At 41.3% G+C, this 22409-nt stretch overlaps 1 protein-coding gene across 1 annotated transcript; it reads left to right on the top strand.

The window, feature by feature from the left end:
* The first annotated feature begins 1717 nt into the window (after positions 1-1717).
* On the top strand, positions 1718-22013 carry RAB8B (RAB8B, member RAS oncogene family). The gene is made up of 8 exons (XM_072147758.1): positions 1718-2031; positions 9242-9302; positions 13790-13850; positions 14567-14644; positions 15358-15447; positions 15570-15635; positions 15736-15786; positions 17813-22013. Exons 1-8 carry the CDS (start codon positions 1908-1910, stop codon positions 17903-17905), a joined length of 624 nt encoding a protein of 207 aa, XP_072003859.1. The 5' UTR covers positions 1718-1907; the 3' UTR covers positions 17906-22013.
* The last annotated feature ends 396 nt before the right edge of the window (positions 22014-22409 follow it).

Below are 22409 nucleotides of genomic sequence, written 5' to 3'. Positions count from 1 at the left end.
GATGATGTGGAAAATCCCCATATACTGCCATAATGTAGTATACTGTAGTATAGCAGTATATGGTAGGATTAATCAGACAACCTAGGGTTAAAGTACCCTTGATGATCTGAAAAATTGTAAAAAAAATAAAATAAACAAAGCCCATAAATATTCAAATCACCTCTTTGCCTAGAACTGATATAAATATAAATAAACAGTAAAAATCATGAACACATTAGGTATTGCCGCGTCCGAAAATGTCCAATCTATCAAAATATAATAACAGTTATTCCCAGAGTTTAACTCCGTAACGGAAAATAGCGTCCAAGTCAAAAAATGCCACTTTTTTGCCATTTTGCAAAATATTAAAGATGTAATAAAAAGTGATCAAAAGGTCTTACAGTCCTAAAAATGGTAGCATTGAAAATGGCATCTCATCTCGCAAAAAATGACCCCCAACCACAACCACGTGCACTGAAGTATGAAAAAGTTCTTAGCGCCAGAAGATTCATTTTTGTAAATGTATGAAAACATTATAAAACCTACAAATTTGGTATCCCATCACACAGCTCTGTACATGGAGAAATATAAAAAGCTCAGGATTGAAAAATGCAAAAATTAAACGGGCCATTAATGATGCAGGATTAAACTAATGTCTCTAACTCCACACCAGACTGAGGCTGCATTCACATGAACGTATGGGGGACATATATACGGCCAATATACGTCCCCCATACACTTCTATGGGCTCACGGCCCTGTACGGGAGCATTACGGTACAGCACACGTGCGGCACCATACTGTTCCGTAGCCCATAGAAAGTTGGGACATGTCCTATCTTTCTATGTGATACGGCGCCGGGCGCTGTAAATCCCTATGGAGAGCGGCGGGGGTGAGCTGTGCTCATGCCCTGCTCCTCTCCCCAGCGCCGGTGTATGCCCGCCATACTACGTTACAGCGGGCATACATCGTGTGAATGTAGCTTATTGCTCACCATTCAGATGGTGCCAAGAAGCAGATGGGCACGTGTGGGCATTCTTAAGGACACTATTGCATATTGCATGTATACACATTGAGGTGCGGTCACACGCACCACTAGGGTAGTGTTTACACACGTAACACTAGCGCATGAGCGCATGCCTCGGCCCCATCTCATTTGCATTTCCATGTGATTGCTTAGCGATCACATGCTTTCATTGGAAACGCAAATGCGATTGAGCCAAGACGCGCCCAATACACTAGCGTTGCATTTGTAAATGTAGCGCTAGTGGTACATGTAACCGCACTCTGAGGCTTTCAAAAATTATGTGATCACCTTTTTAAAATTCAGCTTTGAAAGAAAACAATCACTGAACAGCGAGAAGGGGGTGTGGCTAGGGGGTGTGGCCAAGGGCGTGGTTAATGTCCCTCTTTCTATTTGTGAAAAGTTGGGAGGTATGTATACAACATTTATGAGATGCTCTGAAGCTCAATATGAAGAATATCCCAAACTTGAACTAAGAACAAAGTCCATAAATATTCACCCCTTCGTCCGTATAAAGGATACCTTCTATAAAGGATTCTGTACGTTTGTACCTACAAAAACAGCAAATGTAGTCAGAGCCGCCTTTGGCTTTTAAAACTACATGTCCCATGATCCTCTTCGGGCATTTTTTTTCCAGGGGCGTGGCTGTGCCTCAGTACGTCCATCCACTACACTTCCCGTGATGCTTTGTGAACGAATTAGGCAGAGAGGCGAGGATAGCATGGGCGCGTCACCCGTCTCCGGGGTGACAAGGCTGGTGGAGTCCCGCCTTTTGCCTGCAATTGGCTCCTAGGTGGAAGGAAAGGTGACGTCACCGGCAGGGTGCCCACTCCGCGCATTCTATTGGTGCGAGCAGTCCCGGCGGGCCGCCCGTGGCTCCTGTTCTCTGGGAGGAAAGTGTGAAGATGGCGAAGACGTACGACTACCTGTTCAAACTGCTGCTGATCGGGGACAGCGGGGTCGGGAAGACGTGTCTGCTCTTCAGATTCAGCGAGGACGCGTTTAATACCACGTTTATCTCCACCATCGGTTAGTGCTCGCCACACCCACCGCTCACTTCCTCCCCCGGCTTCCATCCCTGTGCGGCTCAGCCATTAGAAGGCAGCCCCTGGCATGGCTCTTGTATATCGCCTGTGCCACACTAACCTGCTAGCAGGCACCAGGCCTGTGTGTGACTATATATACACCCCGTGCCACCCTCATGTGTCATAGCTGCCAGCTGTAGCTGTGGTACCGGCCAGGCTGTAGGAGCGCTCTCCCTGCTCTTCTCTGGGTCCAATGAGGGTAAAACTTCCCTGGCACTGCTCCTCACAGCTGGTATAACCGGGGAGGTGGGCACAGCAGCCCCCACTGACCTCCCATAATGCTGACTTCTAGGATAAGGATGGTAACCCTCTTGGAAAGTCATGGGGCACACTATTATGCCCATTTCTATGCCCAGCCGCCTGTACCAGTTATGCAGACTTCTCTATTAGTGCCATCACCTCCTTGTGCCTTGTCTACTATGTATTTATATAGCACTTTCCATGTCTGCGCTGTACACTAGGCTGGAGAGATGGGTGCCAGGCACATGCCGCCACTGGCAGCACATAAACTACTAACCTCACCCACACTGTAAAATATTCATTGGATGCTTTGCTTTCCATTAATTACTAATAGGTTGATAATATTTCAATTTTATTTAGGACTTCGGCCACCTATTAATTATACATTAAGTATCTGTGTGAAGAGCAAATTCTGTAGCACATGACTTGTAGGCCGGTCACATGGTAAGGTTAGAAGTGTAACTAAACCTTTTCAATGTTTTATTTCAAAAAATGATTAGATCAGGCGATAACCGTAAACTTTTGTCATATACTGTAATTCAATTCCTATAAGAAAAACAACTTTTATGTGACTTGTTTCTTTCCTTTCTCCTGTTGTGAGCAGTGTATCTGAAAGCCTTCCGGGCAGAGGTCTAAAGATTAACTCTTTACATAGCTATATAATATTTCCCTTGAATGATTCAGCTCTGTAAGGGCATTAGACTATACAGGGGCTGTTTGTAAAGAACAAAGTCATTACGGATGTTATCAGATTCAGTGGATACAGGACAGAAAGCTGATTTACACAAAATGCATAAATGAGGGAGAAAGGCAGGGGAAAAGACGGACACAGGAACAGATTTCTGTCATAAAGTATATTACATAGTTTGCTATTCTTATCACCACTATTCATTAATGCAGTTACATTCACTGTATATGGACCTGCATCCGGAGACTTCACTAATCAGATATTCTGAAGTACGATGCATGATGTTCAGAGTTGTCTACCTTGACTTTAGTGTTTAAATCTCAACCTCCCTGACTTTATACAACAAGTTTACATCTCACTTTATAGTTGATTTTCTGGATGATGCCATCACCAAAGTCCATGAAAGAAGCAAAAGCTAAAATGTGTCACAGTGCTTGATAATATACTGGTAGTCATTTAATAGGCCAATTGCTGATGACAGGTTCCTTTTAAGCAATCTATTGTTCATTGGACAAATTGACACCTCACGCAACTAGCCATGGGTAGCATTGGACAGGAAGAATAATGGAGGAACTGGCAACAAAGAGTTTTTAAAGCAGATTATCCAGAAATGTTTAATATTTTCTGAGACAGACTTGCCAGGAGAGCTGACGGCCATCTTAAATAGCCCCATTGCATAGCCTTGTTACGCATCCGAATGTTTGCATCTGATATAAAGGGGACTTATAAGACCACATGTAGAGGGAACCTGTAGGACTGACAAAGTTTGTATACTTTGTGGATTTCAAGTGACACCAGGGAGATTTTGCAGTAAAGACGAAGCAATAAAATTAAGCTGTGGGCCATAGCGAGGTCAGAGTCTAACATTTGAGTTTTTCAGAATAAATGTTGATATTGGTTGTCATTGATAGTTCCTCCAATTTTCCCTTCCACTACTTTTATAACTTCTTGATTATTATGAGTATGTGCTATCCTCAAGGGTATCAGTTTCTGGCTGTATCCTATCCTCTGCTGTGTGGTCAGTACATGAGATCCCGCAACTGCATGGTCCCTTTTATCACAGACTGACCATGGGTGTGTGCAGCCGGCCTTAACATATGTGTGTGACATATCATATATGTTATATGACTTGCGTACAAATTCAACTTAAGAACAAACCTCTGGAACTTATCCTGTACATAACCTGAGGACTGCCTGTATACACTTATTCATTAGTCTTGCTTATATTTGTAGTCAGCATTTCTTAGTAACACTACATATTCTATTTGTATTACCTCAAGCTTTCTTATATAAAAAGAAGGCCCAATATCTTGTAGCAGCAACAACCCAAGGGGATCACACAATGCAGCTTTATGGAAGAGGACCTAGCACAGTGGTGGCGAACCTATGGCACGGGTGCCAGAGGTGGCACTCTGAGCCCTTTCTGTGGGCACCCAAGCTATCACCAGAGAGGACTTTTCCTGCAGTCCCAGACAACCCAGGACTTGCTGTACACAGAGCTATTTTAACGTGGCAGCTGTACCTGGGACTACTGGAGGAGTGGAGGGGGGGGGGGGGCAGATCTGGATTATCATTGTAGCTCCTGCTCTGGCCCTGACAATTCTTCCTGTTATGGAACCCTGGAGGGAAGCTACAATGATCATCCAAATTTCTTCTATTTTCTGCTTTGTTGGTGTCCTCAGGAGGATGATATGAATGAAAGCTGTGACAGAGGAGGGAGTATAAATCACAAATTAAATTTCTGTGTTGGCACTTTGCGATAAAAAGGTTTGCCATCACTGACCTAGCATGTAAAACATTTGAGGCTATGTTTTGGGGCTCTCAAGCATCTTGTTGATTGTGAAACAAGGTATTGGGCTTTTTATATGGACATTCCTTTTCATATAAGAAAGATAGAAGTAATACAAATATAATATGCTGTGATTTTTGAAATATGAAGATTAAGAGGAGTAACCCCTAATCTGACAAAAACAAAACTCCTAGCTATTAACAATTATATCAAGTAATTTTATATCGTTTGCATAATTAAAAGTTACACAAATGTCCAAAATGCTTTCTGTATCAATTCCTCAGCATTTTCTAAATCTCTGCTTGCTGTCATTCTGTAGAAAGCTACATTGTTTACTACCAGTGGACAGAAATCTGACAATGGTCACACAGGTGCACGGCTTGTTAGTATCACAGACAGTTATCTCCTGTGTGACAATGGTCAGATTTGTGTCCACTGGAAGTAAATATAGAAGCTTTCTATAGCTGGACAGCAAGCCGAGATCTAGAAAACTGCAAAGAATTGATACAGAAATTATATAGGAAAATTGTATTACCGTATTATTCGGACTATGCGGAGCACAAAAAATTCTTTGATTTTCTCAGAAATCAAAGGTGCGCCTTATAGTCCAATGCACCTTATATATGAACCTGCCTTGAACTGTGCACAGGTCTGCCACCTGCTGGTCATTCATCCTTATAATCAGGTGCGCCTTATCCGGTGCGCCTTATATATGAACCTATATGTATTAGCAGGCATTTTTATTGATGGACTATTTATAGTCAGAATAATACTGTTTTTTTTTTTTTATTTTTTTTTTTTTTAATCTTTATCATACAAACAATAGCATTCATTTGCCGAAGTGGGAATATCCCTTTTAAGGTGTTTTCATATTGTGTATGCAGCACCCATGGATCCTGTTATGTCAGATGTAGGTGCTCTTCTGCCTCGTACTCATTCTATTATAGGACAGTTAGTTATGTTAGTATTTATACCATCAATGGTTGCATCAACAGGTGGCACTTGTGCCTATTACCTGTTTATGTAAAACTGCTAAATTTTGCATCTAGAAAACTGCATGCAAGCCATTGGTTAATAAATGTGCTCCATTGAGCATAGTTGTAAAGCTTACAGTGTTCTGCCAACCGTTTAATGGCTTCTTAAAGCTTTGATGTGATTTGCATGTGTTAAGCGATTGATATTGGTACATGGATGTCAGAAAGCTGTGATGACTCACGGTGGCTGGATGCTCGCTCTTCCTCCATGGTAACACTGCATATACACCCACTCCTATGCAGTACACCAGGAGCTGCCAAGCTGCTCTCCTGAGCTAGCCATCTACTACTCAGATCCTAACCCTAGACATAGCAGGATTTCTAAATGTTATATTCTGAGGGATTTATGAAAGGGGTGCCAGCTGTCACATGTCCCTCGGATGGCATTGCTCAATGTGTAGCCTTTACCCTAGTATTTTATGCTGATTGATGTGACAGTGTGTTATACATTGCTTTCATTTCTATGTAGTAACTTGAGTTTCTCAGCACAGCATTATATTTAGGGGGATTTCCATAGATGACCACATTATCTTCCGCTCCGGCACTATCACCTTCCTCTCACCCTCAACTCCACCTCTAGAAGCACTTGAGATCTACAGGATTTCTTGTGAATATTTATATGAAACTTCCTGCTGGAGGAACATTACAGTATTCTGCACTGGCCTCGCTCACATAGTGTTACTCCAAGGGCTAGCGATAAGATGCATCATCTGTTATCTGTATCAACCTTCTCGTGTTGGAGTCCAAAGTTACTGGACTTTGACTTTATGATGTGATGCATTCATCGCAAAGAAAATTGAAATTCATATACAGACCTTCAGCAAATATCCATTTGTCATTCTGACATCATCTGTATAATGATCAATGGCCAGTAGTCACTGATAATCTATTCCTGAGCTGTTCAGTCCCTCCCTAAATAAGGATCTGCATACCTTCTAACAATGCACATTGTCAGAGACCTCTTTGTGATGCTCCTGGCAAACAAGTCAAATCTATCCATAGTTTCTGCTTTTGAAGGGTGTCCCTTTAACCTACATTAGACATCCGCTACAAACAAAATGTTCCCAAAGTATACCACCTCCGTCAGATATGTGAACAGTGGCGATACTATTTTCTATTATCCATTCCATGCATGAATAGAGCCCTTCTGTTCTTGTTAGCAGTAGTTAACTTCTCTCCGATTACTATTCCTTGGTAGTTCATGTGGATGTTGCACTTCAGTCCGGTTACAAATAGTGTAAATGGTCCATATGGGTCCATAACCTTATAACTATGCCAAATACCAGCGTCAGTTCAAACATATGTCATATAGTGAAAAGCTTGTTAGCTCTCCCATCACAAAATAGTTTACACATTCTACATATGCAAGGTCTAATTAAAGCAGAATTCTGTAACAATTCCATAGTATCATAGTATAAAAGCCTGGGAAAAATCATGAGTCCATTAAGTGCTTTAAAAATTAAACAAAATGTTTTTTTGTCCCCAAATCCATAACCCGTGATATTTTTGCTTTCCAGAAAGGCATCCAGGCCTCTCTTGAACATGTACATAGAGTCGGCCATAACAACCTCCTGCGGCAGAGAGTTCCATAGTCTCACTGCTCTTACAGTAAAGAACCTTTGTCTATGGTGATGGTAAAATCGCCTCTCCTCTAGGCGTAGAGGATGCCCCCTTGTCCTGGTCACAGATCTCCTGGAGAGATCCTCAGGTATTTGTACATTGTAATGAGGTCTCCCCTCAGTCTTCTTTTTTCTAAACTGAATAATCCCAAATTTTGTATTCCAGTCCCCCCAAAAATTAAAAGAAACCCAATGAATCTGGTCTCCTGAGGGTGCATCCACACATTCAGTCTTTCAGATGCAGTTTTTGATGCCTAAACCAGGTGTGGAGTGAAAATAGAGGAGGAGCGCCACTTAATAAGTCCTCACCGTTAATGATCTAGGGCTGCTTTTGGCATTAAAAACTACATCTGAAAAACTGAACGTTTGGCTACACCCTAAACTGAAAAATTCTATGGTTCCCAGTGGAATCCCAATTAATGAATCCTTAGTATTTTACAGTAGTAAAGTGGGTGACTTATCCCATTGACATGCTGCAGAAATAATCACAACAGAATCTTTGTGGAAATTGACTTGTGGATTTCACCTTTTATAATGGAACATGTCAGGCCAATCCACTGCACTGGAATCCACAATGGTAGTACAGGAATTATACTGGAAAAGGTTGTTTTCACTCTGCAGTTAATAAGTGACGGGTACATGTGTTCCACCAGTTCCTCAAGTCATCTAAGGGTATTTGTCAGGACCAGTGCTCTGCTGTCTGCACTAGCACAAGCCGCACATAAGGCCCGAGCTCATATCTACGCCATGTTAATCCTCTATTATAGAGCAAAATATGCTAAATGTGGCTGTGGAGCAATACAATGCAGAGATCTTGCAGCACAGCAGTCTAAGGACACTCCCACAATTATCTTAGTCTAGTAACAATGGATTTTTCACAGTCCTGCTGCTACTAACGCCCATAAAGGTATCTTGCACAGATCTACAGGGCCAATACCTAAAAACCCTTCAAATATGAATGGTCATTGTCTCCTTTTAGTGAAACCATCCCCATTGTGTATCTGGAATCTACCAGCTGTAAGGACCATGAAGAGCAAACCCCCCCCCCCCCCCCCGGTTCCTGATTTACATTGTTTGTGCATTCTGGACTTGTGTATCTTTGCTTTTACAATCCAAGTGGAAAAGACAGAGCTTTGGCAGTAGAAGGGCTTTTGTATTGCTCATTCATGCACTTTCAGTTTTGTGATAAAAACCTAACCTTGTGGGAGTTGGAATGGACTGCGGCCGAGCTATGCAGGAACTGCAGGAAGTGGTCTCTTGACTTTCTGTACAAACCATGACGCACGTAGGCCACTTCCTGCCTCAAGTAAGGAGCAGGCGTGTGTGCAGGACTTATACCTATGTGTCATACATAGATGTAGATAGAGGTGTGTATATATAGGCACAAAGTGCACCAAGGGTTTGTTAGAATAAAATGGAACCTTCTTTGCAAACATATACATATACACTGCACCTAAACCACCTGATAACTGAGTACAATGCAGTGGAGATTCGGTTTTAGCTGCATCTTGTGAACGCACCCTCAAGGCAGGGCTATATTATTCTCCACAAGGCCTGTATGCCTGAAACTGAGCACTGTGTGATCCCAAACACTGAATTCTTACAATGTCAGCTCACATCAAAGGGTGTATGTCCCTTGCATTATATGGTGCATAGTATATTGTGGTAATACTCACGTGAGATGACGTGCCCCTCACATGCTGCTTGCTTTGTCATAAACCCTCAAAATGTGATCACACGATAAAATGGTTATGTTCCTCTTTTTTTCTTATTTTTCCTTGCAGGCATTGATTTTAAGATTCGCACAATAGAATTAGATGGAAAAAAGATCAAACTTCAGATATGGTAAGTGAAATTATTTTGTTTATTTCCCATTTGCTTTTCATACAATAAGTCATGCAAGTGAAATTTAAAAATGGATGTTAGCAATAATAGGAAAACATGATATTAAAGGGGTTTTCCCATGAAGGCAAGTTAGGCCCTATCCACGGGAAAGGGCCTAAATTGTTGATCAGTGGGGGTCTCAGTGCTGACAACCCCACAGATCGCGAGAACAAGGGGCCTGGCCAACCCCCTCGCCGCTCCTCAGAGTAATGTAGCGGACGGCTGCGCATGACCGTTCTGCTCCATTAATCTCTATTGCCTGTGGATAAGGCCTAACTTGCCTTTGTGGGAAAACCCCTTTAAGAGTGCATATTCACAACTGTTGTGGGGATGTATATATGTCCCCATAGATGGTAATTGGCTCCCAGCGGCAGTACAGTACCACTCTGTACAATGGGAAAAAGATAGAACACCCCTCCCCCTCTTCAGGGTGTGTCCTATATTTCACCATGTTTTAGCGTCGGCCCTGCGCTTCCCCCCCTCCTCTCCAGCACACGTTCTTCTGAATGTACCCTTACCCCTGCGCCAGGTTCAGCTTACATAAAGATGGTATTCAACTGATTGCTGGTCACCAGCTTTCTCCTCTCTCCTTATTCAGTACACAAGCCAAGTGTGCATATGTATGAGCCTACAGTATGGTGCTAATAATTATATCTTTGGGGGTCATACATATAAAGAGTGGTTGTTACTAAAATAATCAATGTATGCAAATGAATGTCACAGTTGTGAATAGACTGCAGTATTATTCTATACTGGATTAGTTGGTGGTCTGAAACTATGAAGACCTGTTGGCTCCTTTAAGTGTAGTTACTTTTTATCGATCTTCGGGTAGTCCAGCATGTGTACATGAAAAATTATACGATATGTTCTTCTCAATAAATTAGAATTTTTTTTTTTTTTTGAGTAATTCAATTCAAACTGATGAAATGGATGCATAGAGTGATTACAAACCGTGAACTTTTTCAAGTGTTTTTTTTTTTTTTTAAGTTAATGTTGATGATTAACCTTTTCTAACATTGTATGAAGAGGGATCAAGGGGGAGCCCTTGTTATACAGAGGTGGTCTTTGCTGTCTTTGTATGCCCCTCCCCCCCCATGAGGTCATAAAAGACCCCTGGGGGAAATTTTCACTTAAGACCCAGACCCATAGAAATGCATATGCCATCAGCCGCAGGTCGCCCCAGTGCGCTTTCATTCCATTACAAAACGGAATAAAAGTGCTAACGTGAGACATCACCCTAACTGGGGCTTCTATAAGATCCCCAGTTACAGAGGGAAACCATCACCTGTGTGTGACTGGTGATGCTGATCAGAGCTGTACTGGGTCTGAGTAGACCCAGCAGCTCTGGTTAACCCCTTTAGACCCGGCGGCTTTGCTCCTCTATGCATGTGAAGAAGGGAGAAGCGGTAATAAAGTGCATCTCCCTTCTCCCTAGGGCCTCCGGGTGTCTCTGACATTCGGAGACCCGGACCTGCTCCTGCGATTAGTGCGGGAGCAGTAGAAAACTGCAGCCTGGCGTCTAAAGGTGTCGCTGCAGACTCCGGGCGAGTAAATTTTGCATTTGGAAAGCACGTGGAGAAAGAGTGGAGAGGCACAATCCAGGCTGCTTGATGCGCATTGATGCGGTCATTCATGTAAGAGGAGCCCTGGCCAAGTATTGAGTGCATTTGCTAACATACTTTTCATTTGGCCAACATTTTCAATATTTTTATTCAATATTTTATTAAATAATAAGCTCTAGCCATAATCCTCAACATTAACAGAAATAAACACTTGAAAGAAATAAACACTTGAAAAAGTTCACTCTGTTTGTAATGAATTTTTGAGTGTCCCCTGCTGATTTATGAAAAGTTAGTGACCCTTTAAGCATTTCATACAGCTGTCAGATGAATGCATTTTGACCTCAAAACAAAACGACACATTTTGGAAAACATGCATTACAATATAGGTAATGGCCTGTGTTCTGAATGGAGAAAGTAGGTGACCTGACTCCGTGAGAACAACATCTGGCTTGTCTCTGGAATTGATGGGTTCAGCCCCTATACACCTAATGTGTACCCCCCCCCCCCCATCCTTTGACACAAGTGTTAGGAAAATAAAATATTTGCCTTTTTGAGTTATTTTTCTTTCTATAAATTTCCATTGTTAAGCTTTGAAAGGTATATACCCACACTCACACTCCTTGAAGACTGTCGTATGCACTTGAGTTTTATTACACCGCTGGTAAGCAGCATTGTTATGTGTCATTTCTGTTTGGTTTGTTGGAGGCCCCATTGTCGATGCTGTGATAAGATCTGTGGTGTATAAGGAGTTACTGCTCCACATCCTGCACTGATAATTGCACATTGACTTGCACATCAAAGCCGTAACCTTGCTTTCTTTAATCTCCTGCATGCTAGAGGTTATTATTAAACCACTGAAGGAGACGCAACTATAAATTCTAGTGCTTTGTAATTTTATTTTCCTGGCATAAAGCAGAAGGGGGTTTTCTTGTATGTTCCTCTTGTATGACTGAACAAACCTCAGCTATGCAGATAGTTGTTTTGGTCAGGAAAACACAATTGGACCTTATTTATAAAAAACAGTCTTATTGAAAAACCCTCTTGGTTGTCTATAACAACACATATTGCTGAGCTTAGATTGGAATATAAGTGGATGCAGAAAGGATATATTTTCGCCTGGGTCCCCTGTAACAAGTTCAGCTTGGACTCCTTTGTGGTCTCCATGAATAAGGGCGTGGTCACATGTGGTACAAGAGCCACATGTGACGGCTACTTGCTGAAGCATGTAGGTATTTTAATGTAAAATGCATAGAGGCTTATGTTTTTTATACAAAGCACCCTTAGAGCGCGTCTCAATTTTTTTTTTAAACTGCCTTGGAATAATGGAAGCAGCTTGAAATACTTTTAATACTTTTAAGAAAGATGCAAATAAGTTTTCCTGAATGGGAGGACAGGGAAACAAAGTCTACATTGGTACTGTAAGGAAGCACCCTATATATGAATGTCATACAGGAGCCTCCATAATGTAAAGAAGCGCCCTATATATGAATGTCATACCGAAGCCTTTTGACATGACATAAGATTGCAGCCAAACCAGTGAAGCTGCATTCACGCTTTTTGAAAAGCAATTCATTCAGAATGGAGGAAGGGTTTGCCCCAATCACATGTATTTTCAAACTGAAAGCTTGCGACCAGGAAAACCCCTCCCCTTTCTGAATTAACTGTTCATCTCTTCCAAAAGAGAGAGAATCATAGTCAAATGAATTCTGAATTATATGTAGGTGAAATTAATTATCCTTTTTCAGGGATTTGGTGTTGGACAGCTTTGATAAACGAGATCCAACTATGCTCTTCCCGTAGCCGACCATGGTATACCCGTTTTAAACTTGTTTTAACCCTGTAGTAGTATGCACAACAATATTAAAGGGGTATTCCAGGAATCAGAATAATTCATATACAAATGGGTCATTAAAATGTAAGCTAATATGTAATTAGTTAAAATTTTGCTCCACATAGCAGAAAAATGCTGTGGACATGCACTGTAATGGAGAATTAAAATGCTCCTGGCCCTTTAATCAGTCCGTTAATTTCCTCCGCGCAGAGAAGACACAGGACAGAAGATAAGCCAGTCACATGTCCACATCACATGTCCTGCACCTGCCTGGGCAGGTCATGTGATCACCACTTTGTTTGGCTGTAGTGGGTTGGTTGCAGTGCATCCAGTATGGCCAGTGTTGTACAGGGATGGCAGTAACACATAATTACTATGGTAATAGAGCAAGACAACCTGTTACATCATCACTGAGAGCAGAGCATAAGAGAGATGAGGAGTTACTGAGAACTAAAGGATCATGGGACTTGTAGTTTCCAGTGGCAGCCATCTTGTTGATAACTGTATCTTTAGAAAGGCCATAAAATCTAACTATTTAAGCTCCATTTTGTAACTGACAATGAGTTTTGTTACATTCATTTATTTATAGCATCAGACATTCATATTCCCAGAATACCCCTTTAAGTCTGTGCCTGCAAGGTTATCATTGCACATCACTGTATGAGATTGTCATGACTTCCAGGAGGTAATGGGTGGCATTAATCTGCCTCTGACACTCCATGTCTGTCATAGAAAACTCTCTAATGGACAATGCTGGACGCAAAAAAACTGCAATTTGGTAGTATTACGGTCTGTTATCTGTGATCAGACACCTTTACTAACCCTAGTGGATATTACAAAATAGAATAGTAGGTATGTGAGTGTCTGTTTTCTGCAGTTCACACCTTGTATGCAGAGATCTGATACAGAGATGGTTTTCAGCAGTGTAATACACACATACAGAAATTCTGACCCAACAACAACATGAAGTGAACTAATCTAGGATTCAGGACCTAAAATGAAATGGTGTTTATAGTGATATCCCTGTGTCCCATGATGCTGCCTTGTATTTCCAGGGACACAGCAGGACAAGAGAGATTCCGCACTATTACTACAGCGTACTACAGAGGAGCCATGGTAAGTCTACACTTCCTATAAATCTTTCCCTCTACTTTACAAACCTCACATATCTACATCCTTTGGACATATCCTAGAAGCCCATTCACCCCTGACAACGGTTTATCTTATTGTTTTATATAACGTATATTACTTGGTGGCTCCTAAAACTGGAAATATGTAAATTGTAAATTCTTTTCTTTATGTGGGTTGATCAATATTAGTGAAAGTGTTCCATTAGACATGTCTTTGCTTCAGTCTTTTAATGTTATCCACATGCTGCACTCAATCTCTACATACCTTCCTGTTTCTCACTCCTCAGCTCTCAGTTCATCCTAATGGCAGCCTTCAGTGTGCCACTTTTTTTTTTTTTTTTTTTTTTTCCCTCCGTTCGTCTCAGTGATGGACACTGGGAGAGGGGATGATGGGAGCAGCAGGATGAGTCAGGATCTCCTGCTGAAGCATCCCCTATTTCATTTTGGATCTTTGTTTTCATGTCAATACATCTTGCATAGAGTCTGCACACAGCACTAAATGAAGCATAAAGGAAGATGAATCGATTGGTGACCATTCAGGGATTAATGTCAATGCACATAAGCAATTTATGTAAAAGAGTGACCAACTACTTTCATGTCCACAACTCAGCGATGGATGTGGTCTAGATGTAGGATTCACCTTGTTTTTATACCCAGACTTGTATGATATATGATTCATTGGCTTCTTTGTCTTTCTACCAGGGCATTATGTTGGTGTACGATATCACCAATGAAAAGTCATTTGACAATATAAAAAACTGGATAAGAAATATTGAAGAAGTGAGTAATTTTTCATCTATGCCACTATGTACTAACAAATGCTACTTGTTTTGAAGCAGCAAACCAGATAAATAAGGAGAATCATCCGACAAAGTAACCTTTCACTAAAAGTGTCAATGTGTACTGTCACCCTGATGCAACCTGATCCCTATTATGCACATCTTCTGAATGTGGAAGTGCTGCTTCTGCCTTTATCCAGATGCTAGAGAGTCCCATGCCGTAATGCAGAGTAGGAATAGTGACATCGCAATCTGCAACCGTATAGGGTAAAAGAAAAACTACTGAATTACCAGATGATCGCTCCAGGTTTAAGTAATGAGAAAGTCCAGTGTGTCCTTTTTTTTTCTTTTAAAGTCCCACAGAAAAGGATGCATATAATACTGTGAACGATGCTCGTGACTACAGCAGATGCAGATTAAAGACACAATGGGGCACATTTACTAAAGTGCAGTTTGCCTGTGTAGTGTGCAGGGGGCGCCAGATACATTAATTATGTCGCCAGTTTTTCATGAATCTGGCACTCTCTGCACTGCTCCGCCTGAGTGCACCAACTTTTTTTTGGTGGACCTTAGAAAGGGCATGCGAGACAATTCTGTCCAGACACTTCTTAAAAACATCTGCAAGCAGTTTGTACCTAAAAGAATGTGAAAACTTGCACAAGCACCTTAGTATTTGTACCCCAATATATAAGGGCTATCTTAATTCCTTCCCAGCATGCCTCATCCGATGTGGAGCGAATGATCCTGGGGAATAAATGTGACATGAATGACAAGAGACAAGTATCCCGGGAGAGGGGAGAAAAGGTAGGGAGTTCTTCATCCTTCCCAGTAAAGGCATTCTAGTCTCTCCTGTATCCTGGGCTGTATGTTATATTACTAAATTTTGATGTGTGTGTTTTTTTTTTATTTTTTTTTTCTAAACTCAGCTTGCCATTGATTATGGAGTAAAGTTTCTTGAAACAAGTGCAAAATCCAGCATCAACGTGGAGGAGGTAAGAAGTGATTATTTGTAATTCCTCCGGACCTGCTGGGATGGCGCAAAGAAAGTCTGGTGACCTAATCAATGTATTTACTTTTTTTTATTTGTTTCAGGCATTTTTTACGCTTGGTCGTGACATAATGACAAAACTCAACAGAAAAATGGTATGTGTGAACTTGTAGTAGGACCGTTGATGGGATTTCAATTTGCTCCATTTTATGCTTTTAATCCATAATTCCATTCAGGAGGAAAACATATTGGTTTAAAGGCTGAAACTTTATTTTTTGGTGCACAATGTCTAGCGTTTGTTTTGGGACACATAGGGTTAGTTAAAAATTACTTTTATTAAAGGCTTTTCATTTTTAGTTTAATTTGGGATTATTTTATAGGTTCTTCATTGTAAATGGGACATCTAAAAGACTCCATTACTGCTGTGTCCATAGATACTGTTGCTGCCTCTATTAGCTAAACATCATCATCATTCAGCATTTTGTAAAAAGAAAGGAGGGGGAAGAAGTGATAGTAAATTCTCCCTAGGGTCTCCAGTGGTCTCTGACAGCCGGAGACGCTTCCTGATCTGTGCAGTAGAAACTGCAGTGATTTTACTGCCCACTAGAGTTATAAAGAGGTTATTGCCTATAATTGGAACAGAAACCTATCTTTTAGTCCATATCAATCAAGCTTTTCTGTATATGCAAAAAGTCCGGCAAAGGAGGCAAGTAAATTTATAGTATCTAAAGCTCCCACAACTTATTATACATACCCGGGCCCCTGAACTACAGCACCCAGCTAATTTATATACATATCTGGTTTATATACAGTTCCCCTAATTTACCGTATTTATAACCGCCCCCATATACAAACTCCCAAAATAAATGACACGCAGTACTCCATATAAGACCATCCAGTTAAAATCCATCCCCTATATACAGATCTCCCATAGAAAGTATATAGAGCTATGCCAACCCCAGAACCACACAGCCCACCCACCCCAGTATTACACCCCCCCCCAATAGTAGTATAAACTGTTGACTGTTGACACCCATAAAAATAACAAAGCTTGTACTTGCCCTAGCCCCAGCGTTTCCCTCCGGCCGACAGCTGACTTGTATATAGTGACCCTTAAAGAGAACCCGTCATGCAAAATAACCCCCCTAAACTAAATATATTTTCATAAACTGCCATTAGAGAGCATTGCCTCTATCCCTTTATTGTCCCTCTACATGCCTGTAAACCTAAGCAATGAGGTCCTAAAGCTGTATGCAAATGACCTGTGAAATGTCCAATGAAGCATTAGCATATTCAAGCTGCCCACTCTATTCATGAGTGGGAGGCACAGCCACACCCCCAGTGCAAGACTGACAGCCTGTATAATGATGTGCTTCCTGGTGCTGGTGGCCACACCCCCTGCAGCCTGTGTGTGCATGTGTGTGTGTGTTTAGGAGAGATACAGCAGCTCCAGGCAGCCATGTTACAGCAGAACATGTCAGATTCATGTGTAGCTGCTGTCTGTGTCTCCCACCTGTATATTAGGAGGATGCAGCATGTCAGCAGATGCAGCACTCACACTAGCCATGCTTTACTATACATTACACACAGACATGAGCAGGGGGAGGGGGAACAGGGGTGACATCACTGCCTCTGACCATGTGACCAGCCTCATTTACATTATAAAGAATAGATGATTTTACAATGATTAATGTATGAAATAACTAGATAAAGGCTGTGATGGGATCCTTGTGAGCTGCTCCAACAGGTAGTAGTGACAGGACTAGTGGCAGAGACCTGATGACTGGTGTCCTTTAAAGGCGCCAATGTAATTGATTTTTCAGATAGTATGACCTTGCCAGCTTTTGGCAATCTGCCACCCGCAAAAGGGTCCGCAATCTGCTGCCTGAGGTGGTGACTTCATGCCGCGTCATGGCAGATGCTGCCCTGATGTAGCCTTACAATACGTAGAAACCGATTTAATATTTGCATTACTTTTTGGTTTCTGGCCACAAGGCTCCAATGAAAAAACCCCTACATAAATCCATTATTAGTGTAGGAAGCATTTTAGACTCCCTTATAGTAAAGTTAGAAGTGACTTTTGTATATTTGCTCAGCATTTTTGTAATGTCAACCTGATACAACCAGAGTCAGAAGGACGGGATATATCCCATTTTATGAACCCTTGTATTCTTTTCTCAGAATGAAAGCAGCTCTCCAGGCGGAGGAGGTCCAGTAAAAATTACAGAGAAGTCGGCAAAGAAAAGCAGTTTCTTTCGTTGTGTGTTACTTTGATAAAGCGCGGCAGCCCAAAGGGAGAAAGAGATGGACTGTGGCACACCTGATTGAATGGCATTTCGCCACCCGCAGGTGCTGCAAAGGTTTCTGGGGAAAAATAAACCTGCTGTTTGCTGAAAGCGCCCGATGCCAGACAGTTACTGACATGGATTTCTGGAGTGGAAGATTACAGCGAGGAGCCTTTTCTTGCGTTTGGAAGGAACAAACAGACTGATCTCTATAAATCACCATCCCCCATTTCTATTTTTTTTTTCTTTCCCTATTGTCTTTCCCCTCTTCTGTTCCCTATCCCGTAGTCTTGGGTTAAGGATATGACATTACAGATGTTCACTGGAAGAAGCATGGTGGCTCTTCTTATGTAACCATCCTACATCTACTGTTCGCTGCCTGTGGACTGTAATATATCAAAACCAAATGTTGAAAGTGACTTGTGGAGCAAAAAAACACAACTATGATCGAGGGCGACTGGCAAATCTCACACAGCAGCAGTGAGATTTGCTTTGAGCTGTTACATGTCTGATATTTAGCCATATTGAATCGTACATATGATGCACATGAATAGTAACACAGATAAGAAATGTATATTTGGTATGATTGTGGATACCCCATCCTACACTCTGTTACTAGGGGTTACTTATACATTTATGGCAATTTTTCAGATGTGACCCCTGCATTTTTGCGTCCTCACTTATCCCATAATTCCACTCCATGAAGACACTTGCAAACTACCTTCCCAGATGCTAGAATTTTACTTGTGGTCCATTATGTGGTCCTGCTTTAATGTGAATTCTGTTGCAGTAAGTGTTTTTGTCTGCTTCTAAGCAGGTGCTTTCTCCTTGCTGTATTTTGCCTGTGAGCCAGTAGATATTCCATATTTAGTTCTATTCCTTTATTTTACATTGTTTTTAAAACTCAGAGCAGATTTATGGAAAACTGCCTTTGCTGTCCATAGCATCCGGTCACGGTATAGCTGCAATGCTTGGTTGCTATTTACAGCATAGGCTGTGTTTCTTTTTGACCCTTTCATAAGGGTATGTTCACACATGAATTACACACTGCCAGAGTTACATGAAAAAAAAAAAACATATACCCAAAGCAGGCGATTTTGTTGTAAGGCAATACTTCTGGCAGATGTCCCCTTTTTTACTTTATAATGGATGAGCAGTATATCAATGAAAATTGATCTACTGCAGGATAAAACTTCCTACCACGTGTCCATTAACTCTACCGCACTAAGATTACATGCTGTGTAAGTCTTTTGTTACCACTATATAACCAGCTGGAGATCCACATACACAGCAGGTTATCTGCCATGATATTGTATCCTCTGTGTGAACACTCCCCTAATCCTGACCCTATATGTTATAATTATGTCTTTTTAAGGGATATAGCTAAACAAATATCATCGGGTCATGTGGCTATTTGTAGTAGTCACGGAAATTCCCTGATTAATTTTTAATGTTTGTGGATCCTTAAAATCTATTTTATTGTTATCTTTGCTCCATTGTATCTTAAAGGGAACCTGTCATCAGTAACTGGTCTAATAAAACACTACCAGTATATTGTGAAAAACGTAACACCTTCTAGTTTTTGTTTCTTTCCTGGCTCAGTGTGGTGGCATCCTACAGAAAATCATCTTCGAAGTAAGATGTAAATTGTTTGTATAAAGTCGAGGAGGAGGAGAGGTTAACACTGAAGTCAGGGTGAGGGGCTCTAAGCGCCTTCTCCTCTGTGGCTGACATCATGCATCTGACTTCAGGAGATCTGATCAGTGATGTCTAAGGATGCAGGACCATCCGTTACAGTGAAAGAGCTTTCTGAGGAAGGGAGAGCTGGACTTCAGTGTTAAACTCTCTGCCTCCTTGACTTTATGCAACCAATTTACATCTCATTTCCAGGTTGATTTTCAGGATGATGCCACTGGAAATCTTGATCTGAAGGGTGTATAGCTGCTTGACAAGATACTGGTAGTGGTTTATTAGGTCCTTTCTGATGACCGGTTCCCTCTAAGCTATGAGTCAAGATTAGATTTCCACATGTCATTGGACAATGTGGCCTTTTTCACTGAAGCAAAGTTGTTTTATTAAGAAAAGGGAGAATAACTCGTTATATAGAAGAACATTGAGGAAAACTCTGTATAGAGGTCCCAATGTATGTAGTTAGAGTAACTAAAGCTAGTTCTTGATATTCCTCATTTATATTTTACATGTGTATATAAAATGCAGTTTGTAGCTTCATGTTAGAGCTCGTTCACTTAAAGGATTTTGTCACAGATTTTCCATCTGGGAAATCTTTGCCAAAATTGTTTTCGCATTTATAGTCAGCATCCACGTTAAAACATCGGGCTTGTCAATCAAAATTCACATTGGAAAGCCCAATAGTGGGTTTTGAAGGTATGTGTGTGGGAGGAGGGGGGGGGGGATTTGGTCAATACATAGATTTACCCAGTGTTTAGCAGTCTCCATGATCGATCGACTCATGTTCCAATTAGGACATATGCACTGATTTAGGATGCAGTTACACGTCTTGCAACAGCTGAAGAGATTTGCCTAAATAAACAGCTGTTAACACTTGTGTTTACAAAACACAAATATTAACACATGTTAACAAGCATAAACAAAAAACAAACTAGTGGTTGTGTTTTGTTAAAGCAAATGTTAACAGTTGTTTAATTAAAAACGCATTCCACCAGCTGAAGAGAGATTTGTCTAAACCCATGCGTTACTGCACCCTTAAGGGACTTGGGACAAGGCCAGGTGAAACCATTCTGTATTTCAGTACTCTCTAACCATTATCATATTCTATCAGAAGTGACTTATGAAAGTGACAATGTGATTGTATGAAATTAAAAGAAATTGTGTGCTCTGTGGAAGGCACATTGGTAATCGGTGTCACTTCTGTATTGTATGTAAGAAGGATATGATTTGTATTTGCACTAGAGATGAGCAGACCTGAACATATTGCTGGGTTGGTGGCCGAATTGCCAATCCGGCAAATTGACTCCCCTGGTCAACTAGCCATGGCTGTGATTGCCTAGAGGAATCCCCCTGACCAATCACAGCCATAGCTAGTGTGCTAGGGGCGTCTATTTACTGGATTGGACGCCAATTTATCGGGGGACTGAATGGATCCCGCACCTAAAGTTTGGGTCTGCTCATCTCTAATTGGCACATCCCACACCTACCACATGAACAAGCTTCTATACTGCCATTTCTAGGACTGTACTTGTCAGCACCAATGCCCTGGATGATATTGGTGTCTGTTGTAACTCCTCAAGCTGCTGATTTTTATGTCTTAAATTTTATTTTGCACATTGTTTAGCTTGAAAGTATTAATTTACTAGTTTGCCTGTGCTCCAGAGTCTGACTGCAGACTTTGCATTTTCTCTGCTATTTCTATTTTGTGCATTTTTAAATATTTAAAATGGATTTCTTAAATTATCAACTTTGTGAAATTGCTGCACAGTTTATCGTTCATTGCTTTTCTTTAATGGAATACATGTCTTATTTCTCCCAAGATGTGAATCGGAGCACATCCTATTAAAGTGCCATTAGTTGTTTGTGATAAGCTTTTACTACTATTAATAGATAAGGGACCTCTTCTAATTAATTTAGTTTTTGTTTCATGATTGTATGAATCAGACGTTGACTTGTCTTTCTAAATGCAGAGCAGAAGGAGGACTGTTACATGTACTGCGGTGGGGAGAAATTTCGCAGATTTGGTGGTTAAAGGGGTTGAACACTTTACCTCATGTTTTTTGTAATGTAATGTGTGGGGACAGGATATTAGGCAATTTACCAATAGACATCTACTAATAGTTCTGCTCTGCTTTCTTGATATGTGAAGTGAAGTCTCCTGTATTTAACCTCATCAGACAGACATTCCTGATCAGAAAATGGCCACAGATGGAGGGTCATGTGATCTCTAACTGTCCACCAGCAATCGCCAGTTAGAGATCACACAACCCTCCTGCTGCGGCAATTTTATGGACAGGAATGTCCATAAGTTGCGTTTTGGACATTTGGGCACAATTTTCCACTATGCGGGTCACTGCCGGCAATAAACGTTTTTATATTTTGATCGGGCATTTTGGGACCTGGCGATACCTATTGTGTCTGTGATTTTTACTGTTTATTTCGTTTTATATTAGTTGTAGGGAAAGGGGGGTGATTTGAACTTTTAAATGCTGCCGGCAGCATCTGAAGAGTTAATAGCCGCAATCGGTGCAAGCCCCAACCACGGTTATTAGCGGTGGGGGTTTGCTGCAGTATGCAACAAACCCCACCTGTGTATGAAGAGGACTCATGGGCTTCATACACAAGCCTCCCCCACCCCCCGGACCGCTGCGCCATGTATATTGGTAAATTACCTAATATCCTACCCCACACTAATTTACGCACACACATTACAAAAAGCCTCAGGTAAAGTGCCCAAGTGCTTTAAAGTAATGATCTCTCGGCACCTTGGGAATGATGAGTATAGCTGGGAAGGAATCGGGGGG

The sequence above is a fragment of the Engystomops pustulosus genome, chromosome 4, assembly GCF_040894005.1.
Source record: "Engystomops pustulosus chromosome 4, aEngPut4.maternal, whole genome shotgun sequence".
Taxonomy (NCBI): Eukaryota; Metazoa; Chordata; class Amphibia; order Anura; family Leptodactylidae; genus Engystomops; species Engystomops pustulosus.
Note: the sequence above shows the minus strand (reverse complement) of the source record. Positions and strands in the feature narration are given on the sequence as shown.